Source organism: Alexandromys fortis, unplaced genomic scaffold (assembly GCF_014885135.2).
Source record: "Alexandromys fortis isolate MF-2015 unplaced genomic scaffold, M_Fortis_MF-2015_v1.1 scaffold_144, whole genome shotgun sequence".
NCBI lineage: Eukaryota > Metazoa > Chordata > Mammalia > Rodentia > Cricetidae > Alexandromys > Alexandromys fortis.
In genome coordinates, this window is record NW_026068021.1 from 2,037,813 (window position 1) to 2,064,006 (window position 26,194).

Below are 26,194 nucleotides of genomic sequence, written 5' to 3' on the forward strand. Positions count from 1 at the left end.
AGAGAGAGAGAGAGAGAGAGAGAGAGAGAGAGAGATATGCAATGGGTCCTTTGTGGCTTGAATATGAAATGTCCCCATAGGGCTCATGAGTTTAGACACTTGGCCCCAGGTGGTGGCGCTGTCTGGAAGGCTGTATATTTAGGAAGTGCGGCCCCAATGGAAAAAGTGGTAACTGGAGATGAGTCTGGAGACATTATAGTCTGGCCTCACTTCCTGTTCCTTCTTTCCCTCCTGACTGCAGCTGTAACGTGACCAACTCGCCTCTGCTCCTTCAGCAATGCCTCCCCACCATGATGGAATGATCCCCGCCGAGTGCTAGCCAGAACAAATCCTTTCCCCCTCAAGTTGATTTGCCAGAGTATTTATCACAAGAGCAGGACCAGGTCCTTACCTCACACTGCAAACAAAACTTCATGAGATGGATCACAAGCCTTGATATAAAAGCTAAAATTGTAAAACTGCAACGAAAATTAGTCTTCATTGATTTGCTGTTAGACAAAGGCTGTTTTGTACATGCTGAAGTACAAATGAAAATGTTCAACAAGTCAGACTACATCTGAGTGTAAAGGTTATGGGCCAGAGACGTGGCTCAGCAGCAGGTGAAGGCGTCGCCACCATGCCTGATGACCTGAGTTCTTTCTCAGGGACCACATAGTGGAAATAGAACCAGCTCCCCCATGTAGTCCTCTGACCTCCCCGTGCATGCCCTGGTACACACTCACCCACCGTACACACACACACACACACACACACACACCTGTAATTTTACAAAAGAATTGAAAGCGTGTCCACCAATAAGTCTTATAGACAGTAAGAACCAGGAGAAATACAGTCTTGTACACATGCTTCTTGAGGGACCCCTGCAAGTGAGCGATAAACAGAAAGAGACCCAATCTTAGAGTGGATTGAAGGTCCGAATAGATATTTCTCTACACAAATGGCCAACACGTGTGTGAAAAGGCATTCTGCACCACTAGTCATTAGAAAATGCAAATAAAAACCACAATGAGATGCCGTTTCCCAACCCTAGGGGATCAGCTATCACAGAGAAGGCAGAGAGAAAAAGAGAGAGGGGGTGTTATCGAGAATGCGGAGAGGTCAGAATCCTCAGGGGTCACTAGCACCAATGAGAAATGGCACCCTTTGTTTGGCAATGCACTGTGGCAGGTCCTCAAAATGAAACACACACATTCCTTCCTCAGCGGAGAAGTGTGCTTGCTGTGAAAACATGGGAACCTGAGCTCAAATTCCCATCATGAGCATCGGAAACCAGGTGTGAGACAGCAAGGTCACTGGGCCTTGCTGACCACCAGTCTACCCCCAGGGTCAGTAATGAAGACAGAGTTCTACTGTCTCAAAACAGTAGAACACTAAATGATAATGGGATACCCAACATCCTCCTCTGGCTGCCACAAAGTGTGTGTGTGTGTGTGTGTGTGTGTGTGTGTGTGTGTGTGTACACACATGCATATGTCACACACACATTCACGTACACAAAGTATTTTTAAAACATGGAATTTCCATACAGCTTAGAGTTTCCAGTTCTATGCATCCACTCAAACGAATAAAAAGCATATAACCACACAAAATCCTGTCCATGCATGTCCTGAGCAGCATTCTTCATCAGATTACTCAAGAAGGTAGAAAGAACTCAAACATCCATCAGTACACGAAGAGCCAAACTGTCAACCCAACACCAGGAACAATCATTTGACGGTGTGTGTGTTCACCTGTGTGGGGCGCACTTATGTGGATAGGATGACTCTAGTATCATCTTCAGGTTCTGTCCACCTTGAATTTTTGTGAGGCAGAGTCTCTCACTGGTCTGGAACTCACTAAGTAGTCAAGATTGGCTGTTCAATGACCCTGAGAATTCATTTGTCTTTGCCTCTTCAGAGCTGGGATTGCAAGCATGCACCACTATGCCCTGGTTTGTTTGTTTGTTTGTTTGTTTTATTTTTTTTAGTTGTTGCAAAAAAAATTCCGCCTCCTCCCTGTTTCCCATTTCCCTCCCCCTCCTCGCACACATCGCCTCCTTCCCCCTCCCCCCCACTCCATTCCCCCTCCCTCTTGAGAATGAAGAGCAGTCCAGATTCCCTGTCCTGTGGGAAGTCCAAGGTCCTCCCACTTCTATCCAGGACCAGGAAGGTGAGCATCCAAACAGGCTAGGCTCCCACAAAGCCAGTTCATGTATTTGGATCGAAACCTAGTGCCATTGTCCTTGGCTTCTCAACAGCCTTCATTGTCCGCCACGTTCAGAAAGTCCGGTTTCATCCCATGCTTATTCAGTCCCAGTACCGCTGTATGCCCAGTTTTTTATGCAGGTTCTGGAGATCAAAGTCAGAGCCTCCTTTGACTCCCCCAGGCTTGACTCACAGTTTTGGGAAGAAATGCCTATATGATAGCCGAAGCAAAAGAACTACATCACAGAAGGTTGGAAATCCTATGATTCTATTGCATAGAAAAGGCAAATTTGTATGTGTTGATGGCTTTGATTATTGACCCAGTGTAGAATCACCTGACAATAGAGTCTCAATGAGGGGTTGTCTCGATCACCTTGACCTAGAGGCAAGGTGTGTAGATCACGTTAACTTCTGTGGGAAGAGCCATTCCCTGGATGTGGGATTTGAGCTGCCTTAGAGGAGAGAAAGTGAGCTGAGCCCTCATGTGCATGCATTTATTTCTCTCCACTCTCAACTATAGATGTGATATGACCAGCTGCTTCAACTCCCTGCTTTGTCTTCCCCGCAATGACAGACTGTGCGTTGGAACCCTAAGCTAACATAAACCCTTTCTCCCCTAAGTTGTGGTCTCATCAGGGTATTTATCACAACCAGAGAAACAAAACTGGGAAGCCATGGAAATAAAAAGTACATTAGTTGCTGCCAGGAGCTGGAGGTGTAGGTGTTGGAGGGAGATGAATGGCTGGGGTTTCTTTTTGAAATAATGAAAATATTTTCAATGGATTGTGGTGACGGTCGCACAGTTTGTGAACCACTGAACTGTACACATTAAAAAGATGAATCACATGGCACATGAATTATAGCTCAATAGAGAAAGCTGTTTTGAAAGGGAGGGAGCCAGGGAGGAAAGAAGAGAGAGAGGGAGAAAGGGAGGGCAAATTGATACTTGCTTTTAAAAGATAAAACTTTGAAAATAGTATGAGAAAGAAACTCTGCACAAAAGATTGCAAATTTTGAATCTGGGCCTAGGCAAAACCACAGACAGAAAGCAGGTTTGTGGTTGCAGATGAGGACAGTTTAGAAATCAAAAGTAGCTGCTAATTGGGGCTGGGGAGACAACTCAATGGAGAGTGATTGTTGCATAAACATAAGGACCTGAATTCAGAACCTGACACCATGTGAAAAGCCAGTCAGGATGCTCACACCTGTAACTCCAGTGGCTGGAGCAGAGACAAGAGGATCAATAGGGTTTGATGGATCCCAGCCAGCCCCGTTCCAGGCCCAATGAGAGACCCTGCCTCAGACTCAGTGAGAGACTCCATCTCAAAGGAGTAAAGAAGAGATGATCAGGACACCTGATGTTCTGCAACTTTCATTTGTGTACCCAAGTGCACATACCCACATACATGCATGTGCAATGCACCATGTATACATGCTTAAACCCACAGAACTGAATAATCATCCAAAGAAATATTTTCTTCAAAAGAGTAACCACTAATAAGTATAAGGGTTCTTTTAGAAAAGACAAAAATACCCTAAAAACATTAGGCCATTGTGATAAATGAACAATGCCCCACAGTGTGTTTAAAAGGCGTTTAGGCGGGAGACAGAGTGCGGGAACTAAAGGCACTTACTGTTCTTGCAGAGAACCCAGATTCAGTTCTGACACCAAAATCAGCAGCTCATGACCACCTGTAATTCCAGTTCCAGGGACTCAGACACCTTCTTCTGGCCTCCGTGAGCACCTACACATACAAAGTAGACATAAACTCTCATGGACGCTTATAAATAATAAATAAATATTTTAAGTCATTAAACTAAAATGAGCAATTTAACAGTGTTTGAGTTATATCTAAGAAAAGCTACATTTAAAAAAAAACTGAGCTAATTAGATCTATATATACCCACCTAAAAAAGTCTGGAAAAAAATATAGAAGAAATAAAGTAATATCAAAAGAGATACAGACAGTGTGGTATTGTTTGGGTGGAATTTGAAAACAAGTGGTATTATATAAATATTGTTTGGAGAAAGATATATTCTTAGTAAGATAAAACCTGCATGGGAAGAGCACACCCCAATGGCAGGACCTTCCCTCTCTCCCTCTAAACCATCCTTTAAAAATGTTACAGCTCATCTTTCTATTGTTTTGTGTTTAGTGTGTAAGAAAATTTATACTTGTATTTATGTCCCCATCCCCTTCTCCCTCAGATAAAAGGCAATATGTCCTACCCACTTTTCTCTGCTATACTTTTTTTTCTTAGTCTGACCGTATATTCTAGCCATCACTCCCGAGCGTTTTATAGCATTGTTCCATAGAGGCTTTTTTATTAACCTTGTTGGGGTTTCTTCCTCCCAGGAGGAGGGCCAGCTATGGATGACTACATGGAGACACTGAAGGATGAAGAGGACGCCCTGTGGGAGAATGTGGAATGTAACCGGCACATGCTGAGCCGCTACATCAACCCTGCTAAGCTCACCCCCTACCTGCGCCAGTGCAAAGTCATCGAAGAGCAAGATGAAGACGAGGTGCTCAACGCCCCCATGCTCCCATCCAAGATCAACCGCGCAGGTAGGAAAATGAGTGCGCCACACGTGGCCAGTCGAGGGATTGCTTCCCGTTTATCAAGATGGGGCTCATCTAGATGAGGGATTTCATTCCGGGGTCCAGAGATGTCGTGTTACTTGACTTTTCCTAGTAAGGCTTGAATGTCTGCTCAACCCAGCTAGACACCAATGACAGACCAAAAACACAACTCCACCCAAGTCTGTCTCAGGGAACCAAGAAGTTACTTGATCAAGGTTGCTTATAAGAACATGGGTAAGGAGTTATGTTGACTGAGTTTTCTGTCCTGCCCAGTTCCCGCAATCGTTAAGTCCCAAAGAAATCACACAGAGGTCTACATTAGTTATAAAACTGATTGGCCCATTAGCTCAGGCTTCTTATTAACTCTTCTAACTTATATTAGCCCATTATTCTTGTCTATGTTAGCCACATGGCTCGGTACCTTTTTCAGCGAGGCAGTCACATCTTGCTTCTTCTGTGGTGGGGCCAGGACTGCAGAATCTGCTTCCTTCTTCCAAGAATTCTCCTGTTCTCCTTCACCCGCCTTTGCTTCCTGTCTGGTTGTCCCACCTATACTATCTGCCTGGCTACTGGCCAATCATCGTTTATTTAAAATATAATTGACAGAATATAGAAGGGTTCATTCGAGGAGCATGGAGGGGGGTCTCTTGCAAGAGTATGGGTAAGAGGTTGCTTATGTGAGAAAAGGGGTCCTTACAGCGTGAGGGTCTCGTCATAAGAAACTGTTTGAGGGGCTCCCCACAGGAGCCTGGGTGGTGGGTCCCTCACAGGAGCCTAGGTGACTTTGCAGCTTCAGAACAGACATTCCACCCCAACGCAATGACAGACTTTCCAAAGCGGTGTCCCTGGAGCTTCCTGTACAACTCATGGGCAGCTCTACTGAAGAGTCTCCTTTCCCCAGTATTGTTGCTGCATAGGAAACCTCTGGGAGGGGCCTTGAGAATCACCCACGTTTCACGATGCACAAGTCTTGGCACTTCCTCGCCAGAGCATGCCTGGTCCTCCCTGAAGGTTGGAGTGTGCTACCTGAAGGAAACAACATGACTAGACCACTCCCTGCCCTGTCTAAGCATGATGGGTGCAGCACTCAGAATCAATGAACCTGCAGGGGAAGGTACATGGTCTGCTTTTACAAACCTACACTGACATTTAGCGTTGCCTTAAGCATGTCAGCAGGCAACAGATCACACTACTGATTAGTCACACCTGGGACTCTGCCGACAGTAAAAACAACAGTGAGGTCTGTACCACATCACAGCTCCGCAGGTGCCCTTGTGTACTGCTTTCGCTCACCCCTGCCTAGACCTCACAGCAGTTATCAGACCTGTCGAGAGAACTTGCCGTTTAATGCATTAATAAAGAAAGTCATTTAGTACCAAATCACAAACTTGTTTAATATGTGAGCTCTGTATTTTACTATAATTGGGTTCCTCTGTGAGCTGGTTATGTAATGTTTGTTTTAAAATGCTATTTTGCTGGGAGATGCAACTATGTGATTGAGCACAGGCCTAGAATCCCTCAGTGAGGGGCTGAGGGTGTGGTCCAATCAATAGTAGAGTGTGTGCCTAGGATGTACAAGGCCCTGGTTTCCTTCTCCAGCACCACAAAAATATATATAATATACTCTTCTGAGAAGAAATCCATAGGCTTTCTAATGTTAGGTTCCTAAGACTTGCTCAACTTTACTGTGCTTTTTCTTGTACCCACGCTTGTGTGCTCATCTCTGGGCTGGGCACTGGGTCACACTACACAATGTTTTCCTTTCTGTGGATCACAGTCGGAAGGGTTTGGAAATCCCCATCCCACAGTAGGGCTGATGACAAGTGGCCGGCATGCTTCCCCTGTCTCTTGTATCCATGGAAGCCAGCCTTAATTGAGCACAGCACGCTTTCCCACTGAGCTTGGACACCACTTTGGAATCCTTTTCAAAACAGTGCCCCAGGCAGCTTCAACCAAACAGTCAAGACCGACACACAGTGAAACCGATCCTTTCTGTCCGAGGGAAACAGTGGCGTGTTAGGAACCTCAAGGGACTTGATAGCTGAAAATATTTAAAGAAAGACCACGAAGTATAAACAGTAAGAGAAATAAGTAGTGTTTTGATGTAACAAAAACCTGAAGCAGGATATTTTATAAAGGAAAAAAGTGTGTTTAACACAGTTTCAGCTCAGCTCTGGTGAAAGACCTCTTATTTATGTCGTATGATAGCAGGGACACGTGGATGAGAAAAAAGATGCCATCACCAGGCCAGAGAGACTTTCCAGGAGCACAGCCTTGAATGATTCTAGGATCCCCCTCTCTGCTCCACCTCTTAAAGGTCCCCCACCAAGTATCTTCTCTAGAATTCAGGACCAAGCTCCTGACACATGAACCTCTGGGAGAACAAAAAAAGAATACAAACCACAGCAAGTAGGAACGGTGCTAGAAACTGCTGGAAGGATTCTACATAAAAATGTCTCCAGGATGTGTAAGATTCCCCAAAGAACAGACCCCTCCCCCTTTCCTATGACTTTCCTAGCTTCTCCCATGTATTAGTTATTTTCCTTGTCCCTGTAACAAAGTATCTGACAAGAGGCAACTTAAAGGATGGAAAGGGTCGTTTGGTCTCACAGTTAGAGGTTACTCAGACTAGCATGGCTGGTCACATTGCATCTACACACAGGAAGCTGGGCATAAACAGGAAACAGGGTGGGACTATAAAAATCTCAAAACCCTCCTCCAGTGACTGACTATCTCCAGCAAGACTCCACCTCCTAAAAGTTCCACAACGGTCCCAAACAGCCACTAGCTGGGGACCAAATGTTTCAAACATGCAAGCCTTTGGAAGACATTTCATGTTCAAACCATAGCATGCAAATCTTTGTCTTCCTGCTCTGAATCCTGGGGAGCAGGTGATTGGTATGCCATAAACTCCCAACCTTCACAATCACGGGAGAACTGGTGCCTGAATGTTTAGCTTTATTGTTCTACTTTGTGGGTTTGGTTTTGTCCTTTTGTGGTACTTGGGGATCAAACCCCAAGGTCTTACATGTGCAAGGCAACCACTGAGCTACATCCCCATACCCTTTGTGGTTCATAGCCCCAGTAGATTGGGACTATCTTTGAAACTGCTTGTTTATGCCTCTCTCTAGCAACAAAGCCATCTATACAGATTTTATCAATTTATTGACACTCTGAACACTCGTGGACTCTCCCAAGGACCTGGCTCTTTGGTTTGCATTGTCCAGACTCCACGCTATAACTTGGGAATGAGAATGTGATAAGACTTTAGGTAGTGGGTCACACTTTATTCCTAGTGTCGGGGAGGTGAAGAGAGGCTGGGGCTCACTAGTCAGCCAGTCTAGCCTGCTTGGTACACTGTAGGTCAGCAAAAGGCACGGAATCCAAAGAGGGTTTCTGAGAGAGAGTCATTGCTCCCCTCCCCCGATATCTGGTAACACCATTTAAATTCCTCGCTATAGGACATTCATATGACACACACACACACACACACACACACAGGCCAAGGCTCAGGGATCATTGAGAAAGAGGGAGCAGAAAGCCGGGCGGTGGTGGCGCACGCCTTTAATCCCAGCACTCGGGAGGCAGAGGCAGGCGGATCTCTGTGAGTTCGAGACCAGCCTGGTCTACAGAGCTAGTTCCAGGACAGGCTCTAAAACCACAGAGAAACCCTGTCTCAAAAAAAAAAAAAAAAAAAAAAAAAAAAAAAAAAGAAAGAAAGAAAGAAAGAGGGAGCAGAGAGAAGGTAAGAGCCAAAGGTAGTGGATGTCTGAAGGAGAAAAAAAAAACAACAGTATTTGTCAACCATAACAGGACCATTGCACACATGAATTCACAGTGGCTATGACTGCATATACAGGACCCGCACAGGCTAAAGCCAGCCAAAATACCAGTCTAAGTAAGAGAGAGTCTCATGATGTCTCACCCCGAGCTAGGGAGCTGTTGGCAGTTGGTGTTTTCTGGGCAAGGAACAGTCAGTTTTCTTCAAGGAGAGACAGGAGAATCTCTGCAAACTACAGACCAGCCAGCCTGGAATTCTCAGTGGCCAACGAGAGACTGTCTCAAGTAAGGTGGAAGGCAAGAGCTAGCACTTGAGGGTTCTTCAGTCACACGTATGCACACGCGAGCACACACACAGAAAGAGAGAGAGAGAGAGAGAGAGAGAGAGAGAGAGAGAGAGAGAGAGAGAGATGGTAAGATTGTCTTCTTAGAGCTGGGAAGGATTGCAAGTTTAGCGTGAGGCACGGAGACTGGCCTCCAATTAAATACATTCTCATAGTTTGAACTGACCTTCCCCCCAAGGTCGGTTGTTGGACATTCTTCACACCAAGGGACAAAGGGGCTACGTGGTCTTCCTGGAGAGTCTAGAGTTTTACTACCCAGAACTTTACAAGCTGGTGACTGGAAAGGAGCCCACCCGGAGATTCTCCACCATCGTGGGTAAGTGGCTTTGCTCACCAGGAGCTTGGGGATTCTAGTAGGAGGGTGTGTGTGTGTCCCTCTGAGGGACAGTGACAAACTGGACTCTTGGGCTGCCCATCACTTACTTTAACTGATGACACAAGATAAGGACTAAGAGAACTGGGTGCTCGTTAACTACCCCCCAAACGGTGCTGGAGTCACGGCACCAGTTCATGTTCCCCTAGGAATCGTCCTTCCTACGAGACCTTGAATCGGTTTACTTGCTGCCTCGTGTCCAGACCCCAAAATCCCATCAACAACCTTTACCCAACCAAGATGGATCCCCAGTTCTGCCATCACCTTTGCCAGCTCAGACCCAAGACACAGGCTTTAATGTGACCACAAGGTTTCTCCACACTACACGCTCCGGTTCATCCAGCATATTCTAACTGTCCCTCCTCTCAGTCTCACTTCCTCCTTCCCTCCCTCTCGTCCCAAAATTGCTCCTCTGCCCGTACAAAACTCAACGCCTGCCTCTCCCCATGACACTCTTGTGATCGGGTGTCCCTTTAGTGTGTGGAATCCTCATGCTTATATGGTCATCATCATTTGATAATTTTTTAAACATCTGTCTTTCTTACTATGCAGCAAGGTCTACTACAACCAAGGCCTGTTTGGCTCACCTTGAACCCCCACTGCCTAGCAGTAAGATCTTAGTGAGCTACCAAACCTGGTAGCACAGGCTTATAATCCCAGATACTTAGGAGGCTGAGATAGGCAAATTCAAGTTGAAGGCCAGCCTGGACAACTCAGCAACACTGGAGTTATAACTCAGTGGTCTAGTTCAGTCCACAGCATTACAAAAAATAAACAAATAAAATGTTGATGGGTATATTAGTGGCTTTCTTGTTCCCACAACAAAATACTAAAGCGATTTAAAGAAGGAAGGTTTCTTCTTTGAGGCTAGAAGTCCACCATGGAGGGGAGGGCATGGTGGCAGGAGCGTGAGGCAGCCAATCATATGGCATCCACAGTCAGGAAGCAGAAAGAGATGGACGCTGGTGCTCAGCTCACTTTCTCCTTTTTATTCAGTCTAGGACCCCAGTCTAGGGGACAGTATGGCCCCCATTTAGGGCAGGTCTTGACACCTTAGTTAACCTCATCTAGATAATTCCTCACAGACATGCCTAGAGGTTTGCCTTCTCGGTAATTCTAGATCCAGTCCATTTGGCAATGTAGACCATCACGGTGAGTGTATGCGTGAATAAGTGCCCCCGTTCCTGCCCCCATACCCAGGCCTGACTGGATACCCCTCTCCACAGTGGAGGAGGGCCATGAGGGCCTCACGCACTTCCTGATGAACGAGGTCATCAAACTGCAGCAGCAGGTGAAAGCCAAGGACCTTCAGCGCTGCGAGCTGCTGGCCAAGTCCCGGCAGCTGGAGGATGAGAAGAAGCAGCTAACCCTGACGCGTGTGGAGCTGCTGACCTTCCAGGAGCGATACTACAAGATGAAGGAGGAGCGGGACAGCTACAACGACGAGCTGGTCAAGGTCAAGGATGACAACTACAACATCGCCATGCGCTACGCCCAGCTCAGTGAGGAGAAAAACATGGCGGTGATGAGGAGCCGCGACCTCCAGCTCGAGGTGGGGTACCTGGGCTCCGGCTGACCTGAGGGAAGGGGAAACAAATGTCCGGGACACTCAAGATCCCTAAAGGGGTAAATGCAGACATGCCACACAGCCCTCCTTCAGCTTGTGCCCCAGACAAACGAGGGGATATGGGCGGGGCGGGGCGGGGCGGGGGAGGTACAGGTTCTCGAGCTCTAGAGCCACAGCGCACCAGTGTATTTCAAGCCAATAGCTCTTAGCGGCTTAGTCATCCACCTAGATACACTCTGCCCATGTGCAGAAACATACATGGTGGTCAGAGGGCGATGGGCCTATATACACCCTCAATAGCTTCGTTCGTAATAAAGGCTCACGGGAAGGTAGGAAGCCTAGATCCAAGTGTGCAGACTCGTGCACACAGAACCAGCGCCAGGAAAGAGGGAGAGACTTTGGAGACTCGGGGCTGAAGGTGTGTGAGGGGACCCAGGAGACCCAGGGTGCATATTGTAATGCTCACAAAACTTAGAGAAGATGAGTAGCATCTGTCCGGCAGGTGTACACTCCTGAGGGCCTGTATTCGCGGAGCTCAGCCTGCGTGCTGGCACACGAGATAATCAGTATGTTTATCGGGGCGGGGGGGGGGGGGGGGGGGACAGCCAAATGGCTGATCCGTTTAATGAATTTTCCCCCTAAGTGGAGACGAGGAAAGAGATTTGCTTCATTTCAATTTTTTCTTTGTCAGTTTGTTTTTCCGTGTGTGTGTGTGTGTGTGTGTGTGTGTGTGTGTGTTTTCCTGAGACAGGGTTTCACTATGTAGCCCAGTCTGGTCTTGAACCCACAGTCCTCCTGCCCCAGCCTCATACATTCTGGGATTACAGGCCTATGCTACTGTGTTCTCATCTTCCCCTTGTTTTATTGATCCCTATCATATTCCTAGCTGTGTTCCAGGTATATGAACCCTAAAAATAAGATGCCTCCATGGAACTCCAGAATTATCCACCTGATTGTTTGGGAGGTATCAAGAATAGAGGATAAAGCTATGAGCAGAAGTTTACACCTGTAATCCCAGTGCTCGGAAAGCTGAGGCATGAGGATCCAAAGTCCCCCTGCCATCTCAGCTCATGCTATATAACAAGAGAGTAAAACCCTGCCTAAAAGTAAGAAGGAGGATGAAGAATGAGGGGACAGTGAGGGATGCTGCTTATTGCTCCCCTAAAGGTGCAGGAAGCACCACCATGGGAAACAGGACAGGAAGAACAGAAGAACCCAGGAGGGGTGGAATGTTGCGGAATGCTGTCTGATATTACCTAGCCATTGCACTCTTGAACTCCCAATAGCTGTGATTAAATGCACAAGATTGAGCCCATCAGCACCTTGCCAGAGAAGGGAGAAGGGTCCATGATCCCCTAGTCCGCCCTAAGGAGCTATAAACAGTCCACGGCTACTGAAAAAGGGGGAGCTATTTCCTTCAGTAGTGTAACCAGTGGTAAGGGGTCCATATTCCTGTCAATAGCCCTTCACTCTGCCCCTATAAAGCAACCCTAATGAAAATCACTGGATCCCCTAAATGGGGTGGGGGGGACTAGTTGGGAAGAGAAAAGGGATCAGGCAGAGTGGGAGGGGGCAAAAGAGATTAATAGGGTGAATGTGATAAAAAGCAAATAAATAAATAATAAAGGGTATACATGCATGAAAATGTCAGAATGAAACCCATTGTCATGCATAATTAATACATGTAATAAAAATATTTTTTGCAAAAATAAAGGAGTAAGAAAGCAAGGCATGCAAGTCAGGGACAGAAATGGGGGTGAGGACCAAGCAGAGGGTCCTCTTGTCTCTTTCTATCTTCTTAAATGGCTGCAGAAACAGTGAGCCTGGAGTCCAATGAGCAAGTGGCACAAAAGGGGGAGGAGAATATGGTGTGGGTTCAGATCACAGGGTCATGGTAAGAACTCTGGAATTTATCCTCCCAGTGACGGGAAGCCCCTGACGGATTGCGAGCTGGGACGTGACAGCTGATTTACCTCTCAGAAGGCTTGCTGTGGCTGCCTGGTGGAAAGCAGATTCTTGGGATATTTATTAAGCACCTGCCATGAGTAAAACACTGTGCTAAGCACAGCAGAGAACATGGGGATAAATAACCTGAGTTCTGCTTGGGTCACGTTCAAGTGAAGTAGACTGGTCAGTAAACAAGCTGTGGGGATTCAGGTGGATTGAGTCTTCATTTCAGTTAAGAGCATGAAGCCAGGCATTGAGGGTGCATGCTTATACTTTCAACACTAGGAAGAATGAGGTAAGAGAATCATAAGTTCAAGGCCAGCACTAGCTATATAACAAGTTGGAGTCCAGCCTGGTTACACAGCAAGACCGTGCCTAGGAAAATAAGGGAGGGCTGTAGAGATGGCTTAGTGGTTAAGAGCGTGTGATGCTCTTCCAGAGGATCTGGGTTCAGTTCCCAGCACCCACTGGCAGCTTGCAGCCATCTGTAACTCCAGTTCCAAGGATATCTGATGCCCTCTTCTGGCCTTCATGAACACCAGGCACGTATGTGGTGCAGACACACATGGAAACAAAACACTCATACCCATAAAATAAGTAAATCTTCTTAGGACATTCTATCTGCCAGAGTTCAGGTTTTCACTTCTGATTTTATGGTCTTATTGGCTATGGCTTTAGGGATTGGGGGTTGTTTGTTTATTTGTTTGTTCCTTGGTTTTTTTCTCATTTGTACAAGCTAATAAGGGAAGTGGTATCTGTGCTCTAGGATTGCTGAGGTAACACCATCAGTCTTTAGCAAAGTAAGTCTCACATATGTGTGGGACTGAAGTCTGGACCCAGCCTGAGAACACTTCCTTGAGCTGAACTCCAATGATGCTGAATAGGAATTGTTTTACAAGGATCAAGAAGAGGAAGCCTCTAGGTTATGTGGGATTTGGAAGAAAAAAAAAACAGCCTGTAGCAGAGACTTAGAAGTGTCTTTATTAGAACTTTATTTTGAACTATGTTTCAAAAGATGGATGGATGGATAGATGGACGAACTGATGGACAGACAGGTGGATGTATGGACGGACAGATAGAAGGAAGGATGGATGGATGGACAGATGTATAGATACTGAGGAAAGTTGCATGTGTTAGGGAATTCATGTGCATGTATGGATCTGTGATTGTGAAGACCACAGGAAAACCAGCTATCTTTTCTCAGGCACCACTCACCTCGTATTGTGAGGCGGGGGCTCTCACTGTCCTGCATCTCACCTAGTAGGGTGGGCTGGCCAGTCAGTGAGCCCAGGGATCTGCCTGTTTCTACCTTTCCAACACTTGGATTACAGGCACATACCAGGGATCCAAACTCAGGTCCTGATGTTCAGATGGCAAGCACTCAGATGGCGAGCCATTTCCTCACCTTCTTCCCAGCATCTCTTGCCAGCCATCCTCACCCCTCTGCTGACATGGGTATTTTCAGATTGACCAACTCAAGCATCGATTGAACAAGATGGAGGAAGAATGTAAGCTGGAGAGAAATCAGTCCCTGAAGCTCAAGAATGACATTGAGAACCGACCCAAGAAGGAGCAGGTCCTGGAACTGGAGCGGGAAAACGAGATGCTGAAGACCAAGATCCAGGAGCTGCAGTCCATCATCCAGGTGAGAAGCAGCATCCTTACGTAGGTGAGGGGGAGGAGGGCAAGTTGGGCGGGGCAGGTGTGTGCACCTGCTAGAGGATGAATACCAAGTCCCAGCTTACTAGGGTCACAGCCAATGCTCGTCAGCCTTGGAACTGCACACTCTTTGGATGGAAAGTAGGAGTGACTAGAAACCCTCTTGGCAGAGGCTTGACATCAATAAAAGGGTTTTTTGTTTTGGTTGTTTGCTTGCTTTTGGGGTTTGGGGTTTCGGGGTTTTTGTAGAAAACAGGTAGGTTTTTCTTTGTCTATTTTGGAATTTTTTATTGTTGTTTTTGTTTTGTCTGGCCTAGGGGTGCAGATCTATCATCCCTGCTACTTGGGAGGCTGAGGCTAGATTATTGCGGGTTTGAGGCCTCCCTAGGACAATAGAGTAAGATTAAGGACAAACAGGGCAATTTAATGAAATGTCTAAAATTTAAAAAGTTTAAAGAGGAATGATGATAATATAGTTCAGTGGTAGAGCACCTGCCTAGAATCTCCCATTGAGGGGCTGGGGTGTGGCTCAGTGGTTGAGCCCCTGCCTAGAATCCCCCAGTGAAGGGGCTGGGGTGTGGCTCAGTGGTAGAGTCTCTGACTCAGACGTCCAGTACCCTGAGTTCACTCCCCAGGACTGTTGGCAGTGCCTTGAACATTCTAGGCAAAGTCTATCACTGAACTCCAATCTCAGCCCTTGTTATGGGTGATAATACTTGGAGGAAAAAAATGACAAATAAGAATATCATCCGCATGGAAACCAATGTCCCAGTTCTGGAACAAGAGAACATTCAGGAAACCTTAGAGATCCCTGAATACTCTACTGAATGTCATTTCCTGTGCTCCAACGTCAAGGGCCTCTCACATTTGTCACCTCAGAAATGTGTGGGTACAGAAAGAGATATCATTGGGGTCAGTACTCCAAAATATATCTGCAAAGGAAGAAAACGCATCTCCATCCTTCTAGAACATCCCCTAGAACTGCCTGGGGCTCAGGGCTCTTGGAGCAGAGACCGAGTTCTAGATTAGCAGGATTTGGTTAGTTGATATTTCATTGGGATAGGGATAGCTGAATGCAGAGGTGTCCCCTTTTTTGTCCCCTCTGAAGTGTCTCAAGGAGCTACAGATGCTTCTCTGGGCTCCAGTAAGAACTGGGAGGGAACAATGGGCTCCGGACTCCCTGCTTCTTTACGGATAATAAACTAAAAAATAAAATGATAATACGCTGCTGAAAGACACAGGACAATCTCCTAGTGCATCTGCTTTCCCGCCACATAATCTGCTGTCTTGGCCTGCCTGGGGCTAGCCCTTTTGTCCTCCTCCTTCTGTCCTCACCTCTGTCCCCAATGCCACCCAGGCTGGCAAGCGCAGTCTGCCTGACTCAGACAAGGCCATCTTGGACATCCTAGAGCATGACCGGAAGGAGGCGCTAGAGGACCGGCAGGAACTGGTCAACAAAATTTACAACCTGCAGGAGGAAGTCCGCCAGGCGGAGGAGCTGCGGGACAAGGTGGGAGCACCATAGACTCAGGATTGCAGCCAGCCGGGTGCTTCCCCAGCAGGGTGCATGGATGCATGTTAACAGGAATCTCTGATATCAAACCCTGGTCTGAATTGCTATCCCAGCATCCAGCCCCATTGTGGTTTGTAAATGATGAGTGCCCAAGCGGCCACCAAGGATGTGTCTCCACGGTCCATCCCTCAACAATACACTGGTGATTAGCCAGCCCCCTCCTATAGTCCCTTTTGATGAGATAACTGGCAATCAAGACCAAATTAGCACACCAACTCTGGGAGGGTATACGCCAACTGCAGGCACTAAGCAAACAGCCGTTGACTGGGGAAATGACTCAGACTGTAAAGAGCAGGAATAAGGATTTAGATTCTTGGAATCCATTTTTTTTTTAAGCCAGACATGGTGGCACACACCTGTCATCCTAGAATGACATCCTTGGGAGATGGAGAGGATGCCTGGGGCTGGCTGGCCAGCCATCCTTGCCCTATCAGTGTGCTTGCCCTATCAGTGAGAGACTGTCTCAAGAGCAATAAGAGAAAGATAACTTGATGTTGGCCTCTGGCCATGTGCACCCCCATTCACACATGGATTTACATGCATGCGTACACATACATACCACAAACACCACACACACATACGACACACACATACACACCACACACACACAACATACACATACCACATGCACACAACACACACAGCACACAACACATACACACCACACACGCAACATACACATACCACACAACACACACAGCACACAACATATACACACCACACACACAACATACACATACCACATGCACACACCACACATACACACCACATATACACACCACACACACAGACACACACTACACGCATACACCATACACACATACAGAGAGAGACAGAGAGAGAGTGCTTCTCTCCTTAACTTATTGATGACTTGCTTCGTCTATATTGCTGTCTCCTGTTCTGGGCAGTACCTGGAGGAGAAGGAAGACCTAGAGCTCAAGTGCTCAACTCTGGGGAAGGACTGTGAAATGTACAAGCACCGCATGAACACAGTCATGCTGCAGCTGGAGGAGGTGGAGCGAGAGCGTGACCAGGTACAGTGCCACCCTGGATATGGTGGACCGTGAGGCTGCCCAGCAGTGCCCATGGCACATGGAGTCTGTTTGACTATGGTCTGAGGTCATGTAGTTCATGTCCCCAACCACACAGTGCTTCCTCATGAGTCTATCTTTTCTGTCTCTAGCTTAGAGATAAATTCTATCGCAGGACAAGGGGGTCATAATACACAGGCCATAGGGATATCATGGGAGCCTGAGCTGCACCCCAGTGGTTCCCATAAGCACTTTACCTGGGAAAGTGCTTACCTGGTCTCTTTGGTAAAATGAGGAAGTTAAATTCCAGTTCAGGTACTCATAAAATATATGCCCAAGGCAAGGTATTACATATGTCCTCATATGTAATATGTGAATAGTTACCAAAGCAGCGCCCCACCCACATTGGCATGGTGCAGACCCTGGGGGAAGGGAGGTAGGACACAGCTCTTCACATTTGTACCTACTACATGACAAGAGCAGGCTGTACAGTTGTAGGATTGCAGAATACAAAAGAGAGAGCCTGGCATGCCCAAGCTTCAGGGATAAGTTGAGTGTGCTAGTGCAGGCTAGCCCTCTCAGCATTTAGAAGGCAGAAACGGTAGGATCATAAACTCAAGGCCTGTTGAGACTACAAAAGTGAGCTCAACAATAGTTGGGCAACTTAGTGAGACCCTACCTCAAAATACAAAGTAGTAAGATAGCTGGAATTAAACGGATATGGTAGAATGTGTACCTAGAATCCCCCAGTGAGGGACTGAGGTGTGGCTCAGTGGTAGAGCACCTGCCTAGAATCCACCAGTGAGGGGCTGGGGTGCGGCTCAATGGTAGAGCACCTGCCTAGAATCCCCCAGTGAGGGGCTTGGGTGTGGCTCAGTGGTAGAGTATCTGCCTAGAATCCCCCAGTGAGGGGCTGGGGTGTGGCTCAGTGGTAGAGTATCTGCCTAGAATCCCCCAGTGAGGGACTGGGGGCATGGCTCAGAGGTAGAGCCCCTGCCTAGAATCCCCCAAGTGAGGGGCTGGGGTGTGGCACAGTGGTAGAGCACATACTTAGTATACACACAACCCTAGGTTCAATCTATAATATCTCTCGGGAAAAGGAAGAGAAATGCACAGGGTCCCTTTGTTTGATGTCTGAACGGGAGGTAATGCACATCTCTGACCACACTTTAGTTCACTTGTGGTGAGCACATGGCTCTTCCAGGCAGGCCTTCCACTCCCGAGATGAGGCACAGACCCAGTACTCACAGTGCTTGATTGAGAAGGACAAGTACCGGAAGCAGATCCGTGAGCTGGAGGAGAAGAACGATGAGATGCGAATTGAGATGGTGCGGAGGGAGGCCTGCATTGTCAACCTAGAGAGCAAGCTCCGGCGCCTGTCCAAGGACAGCGGCACTCTCGACCAGGTAGGCTTAACCAGCCACGTCCCCATACCCACAGACGGGTGTCCTTCAGATCCCTGTTGATGGCTGACCAGGGCAACCCCATCTCACACCATCATCATTGTGTCTTGTGTCCCCTGCCCTCTGACCCATTTGTGTGTATGTATGTGTGTGCATGTGTGTATGTATGTGTTGCACACATGAACATGCGTGCACTAAGGCATGTGCACAGAATTGGGTGGGAGCCACTCATTTCAAAGAGTCTGTGAAATGACTCAGTAGGTTAAAGTGCTTGTCACCATGTCTGGTGACCTCAGTTCCATCCCTGAGACCCATGCAGTCCCAGGAAGGACAGAACTAGCACCCTCAAAGTTTCAATGACATTTGGGTTGCCACCTCCTGGCTGAGTGAGTCAGATCACTTTTCCAAGCTGGCATGGCTGTCTATGGACCACAGCCAGCAGTGGCCTTCCCTTGGCACTGTCTGATAATGTTAAGGTCATCATGATTAAGATACTCTGTGCTTATTAAAGTCACTGGTACCCATTGGTGAAAACTCATTAACAGTCAGTGAGGTGGGTGCAGAACCGCATCTCCCAGGAGCCCCCGTGACACCTGGAAATGAAGGAACACTGCTGCCATCCCTTCGGGTGATGTGATTGCGGTAGCTAAAGGTTCCTCAGACTCTGTCCTGGGCAGAGGCTGCATAATCCCATAAAAGTACCACATCTCAAGCTGGGAAGATGGCCCTGTAGGCAAAGTGCTTCCCAGACAGGCATGAGGAGCTGAGTTCAAGCCTTAGAATATGCATTTAAGAAAAAAACAAAAAGCCAAGCATAGTAGCACATACCTGCAATCCCAGCACTGGGAGGTGAGACGCTCACATCCCTGGACCACACTCTGTACTATTGGGTGAGTTCCAGGTCTGGTGAGAGACTATGCCTCAAAAACGATGGCATCAGTTGTGACTCTAAAGGTTGTCCTCTGGCCTTCGTATCCATATGCACACCTCACACACATGTAGAAACACTACACACACAGCATAGGAACTGCCCTGACAGCAAGTACTATGCAATTAGATTCTCACTTTCAAAGAAAGGGGATACAGAATCAAGAGCTGGGCACAGGCAAAATCATGGTGTCTGAACAGGGTTGTCTATTTCAAGCTCAAAGGCATCATGAAACCCCTGGAGGAGGCCTTTCCTTTTGGGTTCCAGAAAGACTCCTTGCTTGAGGAGTTCTAGAGGCCACAGGCCCCACCTGGAAGCCCCCTAGCCCGACTTCTCCTGACCACATATGCCATCCCCTCGGCTTTCAGTCTTGCTAACGTAGCTCTTTCCCAGGGAGACCTTCCCTGGCCCCTGTAATGGAATTCAGGAGACCCTGTGCTATGATTTCATCCGGAGGACATGACAGCTTGTGATTTGCATGATCCCCGCCCAGGCCTCTCTATAGTCAGCCCAGCACCAGACACAAGCCACCTTAATGAGTAACTTCTAGATGTCTCCATGAAACTGGAGCTCTCCCAACCATAGTGAGCAAGGAGAAGCACAGGTGGCATCCTGTCCCTAGAGATTTCATGAGCCAAGACAGAGGGGCAGATGCAGCCAACAAGGTGCCTAGCAAGTGATGGTCCCAACTGTCTGTTGGACTGGGAAGCAGGAGAGGTAGCAAGAAGGGACAGACCCTGTCAAGGTGTGCTGACAAGCCATGGCATCCAGGTGGACATTCGGGGAGTCAGAAAAGAACAGCCCAAGCTGAGTCAAGCTTGGGTACCCAAGGGAAAAATAGCCTGTTGGCCAATCTGCCTTATGCCTATTGCCAGCTCTCCCTGATGCTCATCCCTCTGTCACAGAGTCTACCTAGACACCTCCCTGCCACCATCATCTCTCAGAACCTTGGAGACACCAGCCTCAGGACCAATGGCCAAGAAGCTGATGATTCTTCAACCTCAGAAGAATCTCCCGAAGACAGCAAATACTTTCTGCCCTACCACCCACCCCGGCGCCGGATGAACCTAAAGGGCATCCAGGTACCCAAGAGCAAGGGTGGGAGGCAAATGGTGGCATCGGAGCCCTATGCAGGTAGAGATGGCACCTGACTCTGCTTGGTTATGTTCTGACCTGTTATAACCCTGGACAGAAATCACTCCTGCTTGTGATGTTCATTTGTTTCAAAAGCAAGTGTGTAAGAAAACTGTCTTCAGATTCCTTTCCCAGGCCCCATGACGGCAGCTGATGCCACAACAGAAGCACTGTCTACCCCTTTAATGGGTGCCCATGGAGATCCATGGCATGTGGCTGATTTTGAGAGAGCTCATGAGTCAGTGGTCAGGTGAATGGGAGAATGGATGGGTGGGTATGTGGATGGATGAATGTATGCATGCATGGAATGTTGTGTAGATAGGAGGATGAAGGGCTGGATGGATGGGAGAATGAATGAATGATGGATGGATGGATAATTACATGGGTGGATAATAAATGGATTAATAATGGTTGGTTACATGGATGGATAGGATGGTGGATGATGGCTGCCTGGGCAGATGGATGGATGGTTACAAGAATGGATGGTGGACTGATGGATGGGTGAGTGGTAGATGGATAGATTGATGGATGAAATGATTACATGGATAGATGGAATGATGGCTATATTGGTGGATGGGAGGATGGGTGGTTTGAAAGTTACATGGATAAATGATAGACTGGTGAATGGGGGGATAGATTGTTGGGGGTGAATGGATGATGAGTATATATGTGAATGAATAGATCATTACACAAATGGACAATGGATGGATGAATAGATGGGGGATAGAGATATGTGAGTATGGATATGTGGATGGATGGATGGATGGATGGATATATTGTTATGTAGATGAATGATGGATGAATAGATGATGGATTGATGGGTGGGTAGATGGATTAGCAGGTAGAAGAACGAAGGAGAGATGGTTACATGGATGAATGGATATGGTTACATGGATGGATAATAAAGGGATGGATGGATGGATGGATGGATGGGTGTTTTATGGGTGGTTTTATAGATTGATGATGCATTGATGGATGAATGATAGACTAATGGGTAGATAATGGATGAATGGGTGGATAAACGGATGGATGGTGAATGGCTGTATAAATGAATGGGTAGTTACATGGATAGATAAAGGAAGGTGGATGGATGTATGGGTGGTGGGTGGGTGGGTGGGTGGGTGGGTAGATGGATGGGTGGGTGGGTGGATGGATGGATGAATGGATGGATGGATGGATGGGTGGATTAATGATGAGTAGACATGTCAATGAATAAATATTTCCCTGAATGGATGGATGGTGCATTGATAAGTGAGTGGATAGTAAATGAATATGTAGATGGACAGCTGCATGGATAGAACCACCTCATCAGAAACTAATTATCCCTACCTCTCTATGCTCATGGGAGAAGGTCACATATGTCACCAAAGGTGGCAGGCAGCTTCCCTGGAGCCCAGCCTCTCATGGAAGTCCCCTGCATGTGTGTCATCTTGGTATACAGTGCTCATGAGCCCCAGTATTTTAGATCCCTGTTCAGGGGCTCCCTTGGAGGAGGTTCATCTAGACCAACGGGGGCAGACCACATCTTCTCCCAGCTGCAGGAGACTGGCATCTCACGTATGGGCCAAGCAGCTGTGGATCAGGTGGCTTGTTTTATTTTTCTCTTAGCTGCAGTGACGTGTGTCTAGGGCCCTGTTTGATTTGTGCCTTCTGTCTTGGGTCTTCTCCTCCCCTCTCTTTCAGCTGCAGAGAGCCAAATCCCCTATCAGCATGAAGCAAGCATCTGAGTTTCAAGGTTAGTGGGCTGCCCGGATCCTGTTTGCCCTTGCTCATCTGTCACTCTGCCTCTCTCATTCCATCTGCTTCTCCCTCTGCAGTGACAGACCCTGCACGTTCAACCTGGGCTAGGCCTCAGGGATATCAGGGTGGCAAGCATCCATCACTCACTAACTAATGCTTGCCGTCATTTAAAGTATGCAATGGTCTGTTCACTGGTGCATTGCCTCTGTGGCCCTCTTGGCCAAATGGAGCATCTTTAATTAATTTATTTTTTGCATGAGTGTTTGTGTGATGTCCATGTGTGTATGCTTGTCCCTGTGTATGTGAATGCGCATGTGGGTTTGCATGTGTGTGTACAGAGCCTCAAGGCTGACTTTGGAGTCTTCTTCATTGGCTCTTCAACTTTATTCAGTGAGGTGGGTCTCTCAATTGAATCTAGAGCTCACAGATAAGGGCAGTCTAGCTAGCTAGCCAGGTTGCTTGTCTCTGCTTTCTGAGTGCTGGAATTATAAGCACACTTTCTGAGTATGTACACGGATGCTGGAGATCCAAACTCAGGTCCTCATACTTACACAGCACCAATATACCGAGTCACCTCCCTAAATCTTGAACTGAGCTCATCAGCAAGGGGACCTTTGACCTTCCTCATCCGAGATTCTGGCTGGCAGTGCCCAGCAGTGTGAGGCTACCAGTTCAGTCATAAACGCCTGGCTCGAGGCATACTGTTTTCAGGACTCCTCTTTCAGCCTCACACCAGCCCTGCAAGGGAAGGATTGCAAGACAGATGATGCTCCTGCTGTGTGGTAGGAGAACAAGAGACAACAAAGAGGGCTTTGCTCAGGTGACAAGCTTCCCCTCTTTCTATGCTCTGCCATCAGCTCTTTCTGTTGAGCAGGGAACAGTGAGACCCGTTTTGATGGTAAGGAAACAGGACAAGAGTTTTCCTGTCTCCCCAGTGGTTCTTCATGGAGGATGACCCCTCTGTGAGACCTCAGAGACAGGTGACATGGTTTAGTCTTGACTGGAGCCACTTTTGGCCAGCCTGACTCTGATCAGGATATATTATTCTGATTTTTAAAAGCAAAATGCCACCAGCAGTAGAGTAAGGGTTTCACTGTTGTTGCCCCAGGGGACACCACAGAGGGCAGAGCAAGCTCCTGATTTGCTCTGTCCCCTCCACACATGTGGGGGGGTACTACCACCCCCCAGAACCGCAGCTACAGGCTTTAACTTTCCTCCCCCTCCCTTTTCTTTCATCCCTGCTTCCTGTGGCTCTGATGAGGACAGTCAAAGGGCACGAAGAGGACTTCACAGACGGCAGCCCCAGTTCCTCCCGCTCGCTGCCTGTCACCAGCTCTTTCTCCAAGATGGTGAGCTGGCCCTTGTTCCCACTCCTCTTGCACACCATCTGAGTCCCCGGGCTGAGCCTGGGGCCTCGCTGATGTTTATTTAAAGAAGTTTCTCTTTCCCCAGCTCAGCAGTGTATTCACACCTTCCTGCCATCTCCTTTCCCAGTTTAACACTTGATGGGAGGAGGAGACTTAGGAGGCCTCCTAAGGGTCAGTGGCAAAAGATGCCCAAAATTCTGCAACTTCACAGCCCCAGGCAATCCAGGCCACTATCCTGGGAGGCAGCAGGCAGGGTAGGGGGCTGCTGGAGCAGCAACAGAGGGAACATCCCCACTTCTGGACAGAGCTAGGCAGGACTAGAGCCTTCAATTACATCCAGCTATCTATTTGTCCCTGCAGAAGACACCAGATTAGAAATTCTGAGCCCGAGGGGTGCCCTGGGAAAAATGTCAGCTCAGCTTCTCAAATCAGACCCTGAGGGAGGTAGAAATTTGGTAATGGATTTACAACAGTCTGGCATCAGCTCTGGTGCCCAAACCCCAGGTATTTGCCCCCCCCCCACCAAACACCCCTCTTCACATCCAGCCTGGCCAAAGCACAGCCGGCCAGATAGGTGCAGGTGGGGGCCACAGAACCCAGCCCATACAGGGTCACGAGGCCTCCCAGCTCAGTCAGTCCCCGTCTGCTTCTAGCAGCCAACAGCTGTGGAAGCAGCTGTGCTCCAAGCTCCGCTGACTGCCCCAGGGCTAAGCTCAGCCTCCTCCAGCCAAGGTCATGCTGGGGACCAGCTTGCTCAGCCTGTGCTGCCCGAGCCGGAGTGGGAACATCCCCAAGTTAAATTTAGTTCCCGCGTATATAATATTTATGCCCATGGAGGCATTGCGGATAAATATCCGGTAACACAGCTGTACCGTGTTCACAGCAGCCCCACCGGAGCCGCAGCAGTATCATGTCAATCACCGCAGAGCCCCCGGGAAATGACTCCATAGTCAGACGCTGCAAGGAAGACACGCCGCACCGCAGGTGAGTGGCAGGTGGCAGCCTCGGCTGGCTGGCTGGCTGGCTGGCTGGCCTTGTCTCTGGGCCCCAAGGTGGTATGGACTCCTTAGGCCTCTCAACAACACAGAAGGAAAGGGGAGAAATGGGCCCACTGTCCACTACACCAACTACCCCACTGGGGTAGTTGAGACTTGGAGATGGGGAACCACCCTCTTTTGATAAAATACAACCAAACCTACATCCTTTGTCCCCACGCTGCCCTGGAATTGTGTTCCAAGTTCCTGAAACCTCAGACCTTAGTTTTGTTGTGTTTTTTTTTCCTCCCAGAGTGGGCACTACACAAGGACCTCCTCTACTTCCTGAAAAACATGGGTTTCTCAGACTTATAGAGCAGCCAGGTGTCTCCGTCACACTCCACTCAAAGTCAGGTGCCAGACTAGGGCGATAACGCAATAAAAAAGTTGCCTTGCCAGCACAAAGGCCTGAATCCGGGTCCCCCACAACCCACATTCACAAAGCAGGCGTGAGGCCAGCAAAAAGGCTCAGCGGGTTAAGGGCACTTGCTGCCAAGCCTGATAATCTTGAGTTCCGTCCCTATAACCTCCATGTGGATACACATGTGCACACTCGCTTGTACACACTCACAATAAATTAATGTCATTTTTAAAATTTTAAAGTGGAGACTGGAGAGATGGTTCCGTGACTAAGAGCACTTGCTGCTCGTGCAGAGGACCTGGGTTCGGTTCCCAGAATCCACATGGCAGTTCACAGTTGTCTGTAACTCCAGTTCCAAGGGATCTGACCTCCTCCAGGCACATGCAGACATGGAAGCAGAACACTAATATAAATAAAGATTAAAAAATCTGAAAGTAAAATTAATGACAAGCATGGTAGGAACCTGGGCTTGCTGGCCAGCCAGCATCACCTAATCCAGTGCTCTCAACCTTCCTAATGCTGCAGCCCTTTAATACAGTGCCTTATTTGTGGTGACCCCAACCATAACATTATTTTCGTTGCTACTTCATGACTGTAATTTTGCTACTGTTATGAATCATAAATATCTGATGTTTTTACATATCGTAGATGTCTGGTATGCCGCTCCTGTGAAAAGGTCATTTGACCCCCCCAAGGGGTCGCACCCCACAGGTTGAGAACCGCTGGCCTAATGTGAGTTCCAGGCCAGAGACAGATTCTGCTTTTAAAGACACCTGAGGATGTCCTCTGGCCTCCACAAACACACAAACATATATCACCTGCGCACATGTGCGCGCGCACACATGCGCGTGCACACACACACACACACACATCACAGCCAGATGCTGGTGGCTCCTGAGAGAACTGGATTCACACCCTAGTCCTGCTGGGGCCTGAGTTTTGATATCTCAATCATCATCTTCCCAGGACAGCTCTAAACTCCAGTTCACACTCATCTGTAATGCCAGTTCACACTCATCTGTAAGAATACCTGCTCACAGACAAGGAAGGAATCAGCATAGGACCAAGCTAGACCCTCTGAATATGGATGATATTTGTATGACTGGCACAGATTGCAGGGTCACTGGCAGTGGCAGGATTTGTACTGGCTTTTTGTAACCCATTGTTTTTAAACGAATACTTTGC

The 26,194-nt window shown here is 47.9% G+C and overlaps 1 protein-coding gene across 2 annotated transcripts in view; it reads left to right on the plus strand.

Annotated features, from left to right (window-relative positions):
- Positions 1 to 26,194, plus strand: part of Card11 (caspase recruitment domain family member 11) — a 125,831-nt gene that overhangs the window by 81,131 nt on the left and 18,506 nt on the right. For both annotated transcript variants that reach the window (XM_050163246.1, XM_050163247.1), the window contains exons 3-13: positions 4,541 to 4,753; positions 9,071 to 9,208; positions 10,492 to 10,817; positions 14,245 to 14,424; positions 15,796 to 15,948; positions 16,920 to 17,045; positions 18,251 to 18,448; positions 20,279 to 20,455; positions 22,191 to 22,242; positions 23,514 to 23,596; positions 24,498 to 24,598. In XM_050163246.1, the coding sequence (XP_050019203.1) occupies positions 4,541 to 4,753; positions 9,071 to 9,208; positions 10,492 to 10,817; positions 14,245 to 14,424; positions 15,796 to 15,948; positions 16,920 to 17,045; positions 18,251 to 18,448; positions 20,279 to 20,455; positions 22,191 to 22,242; positions 23,514 to 23,596; positions 24,498 to 24,598 (1,747 nt within the window). The remainder of the gene's footprint in view (positions 1 to 4,540; positions 4,754 to 9,070; positions 9,209 to 10,491; positions 10,818 to 14,244; positions 14,425 to 15,795; positions 15,949 to 16,919; positions 17,046 to 18,250; positions 18,449 to 20,278; positions 20,456 to 22,190; positions 22,243 to 23,513; positions 23,597 to 24,497; positions 24,599 to 26,194) is intronic.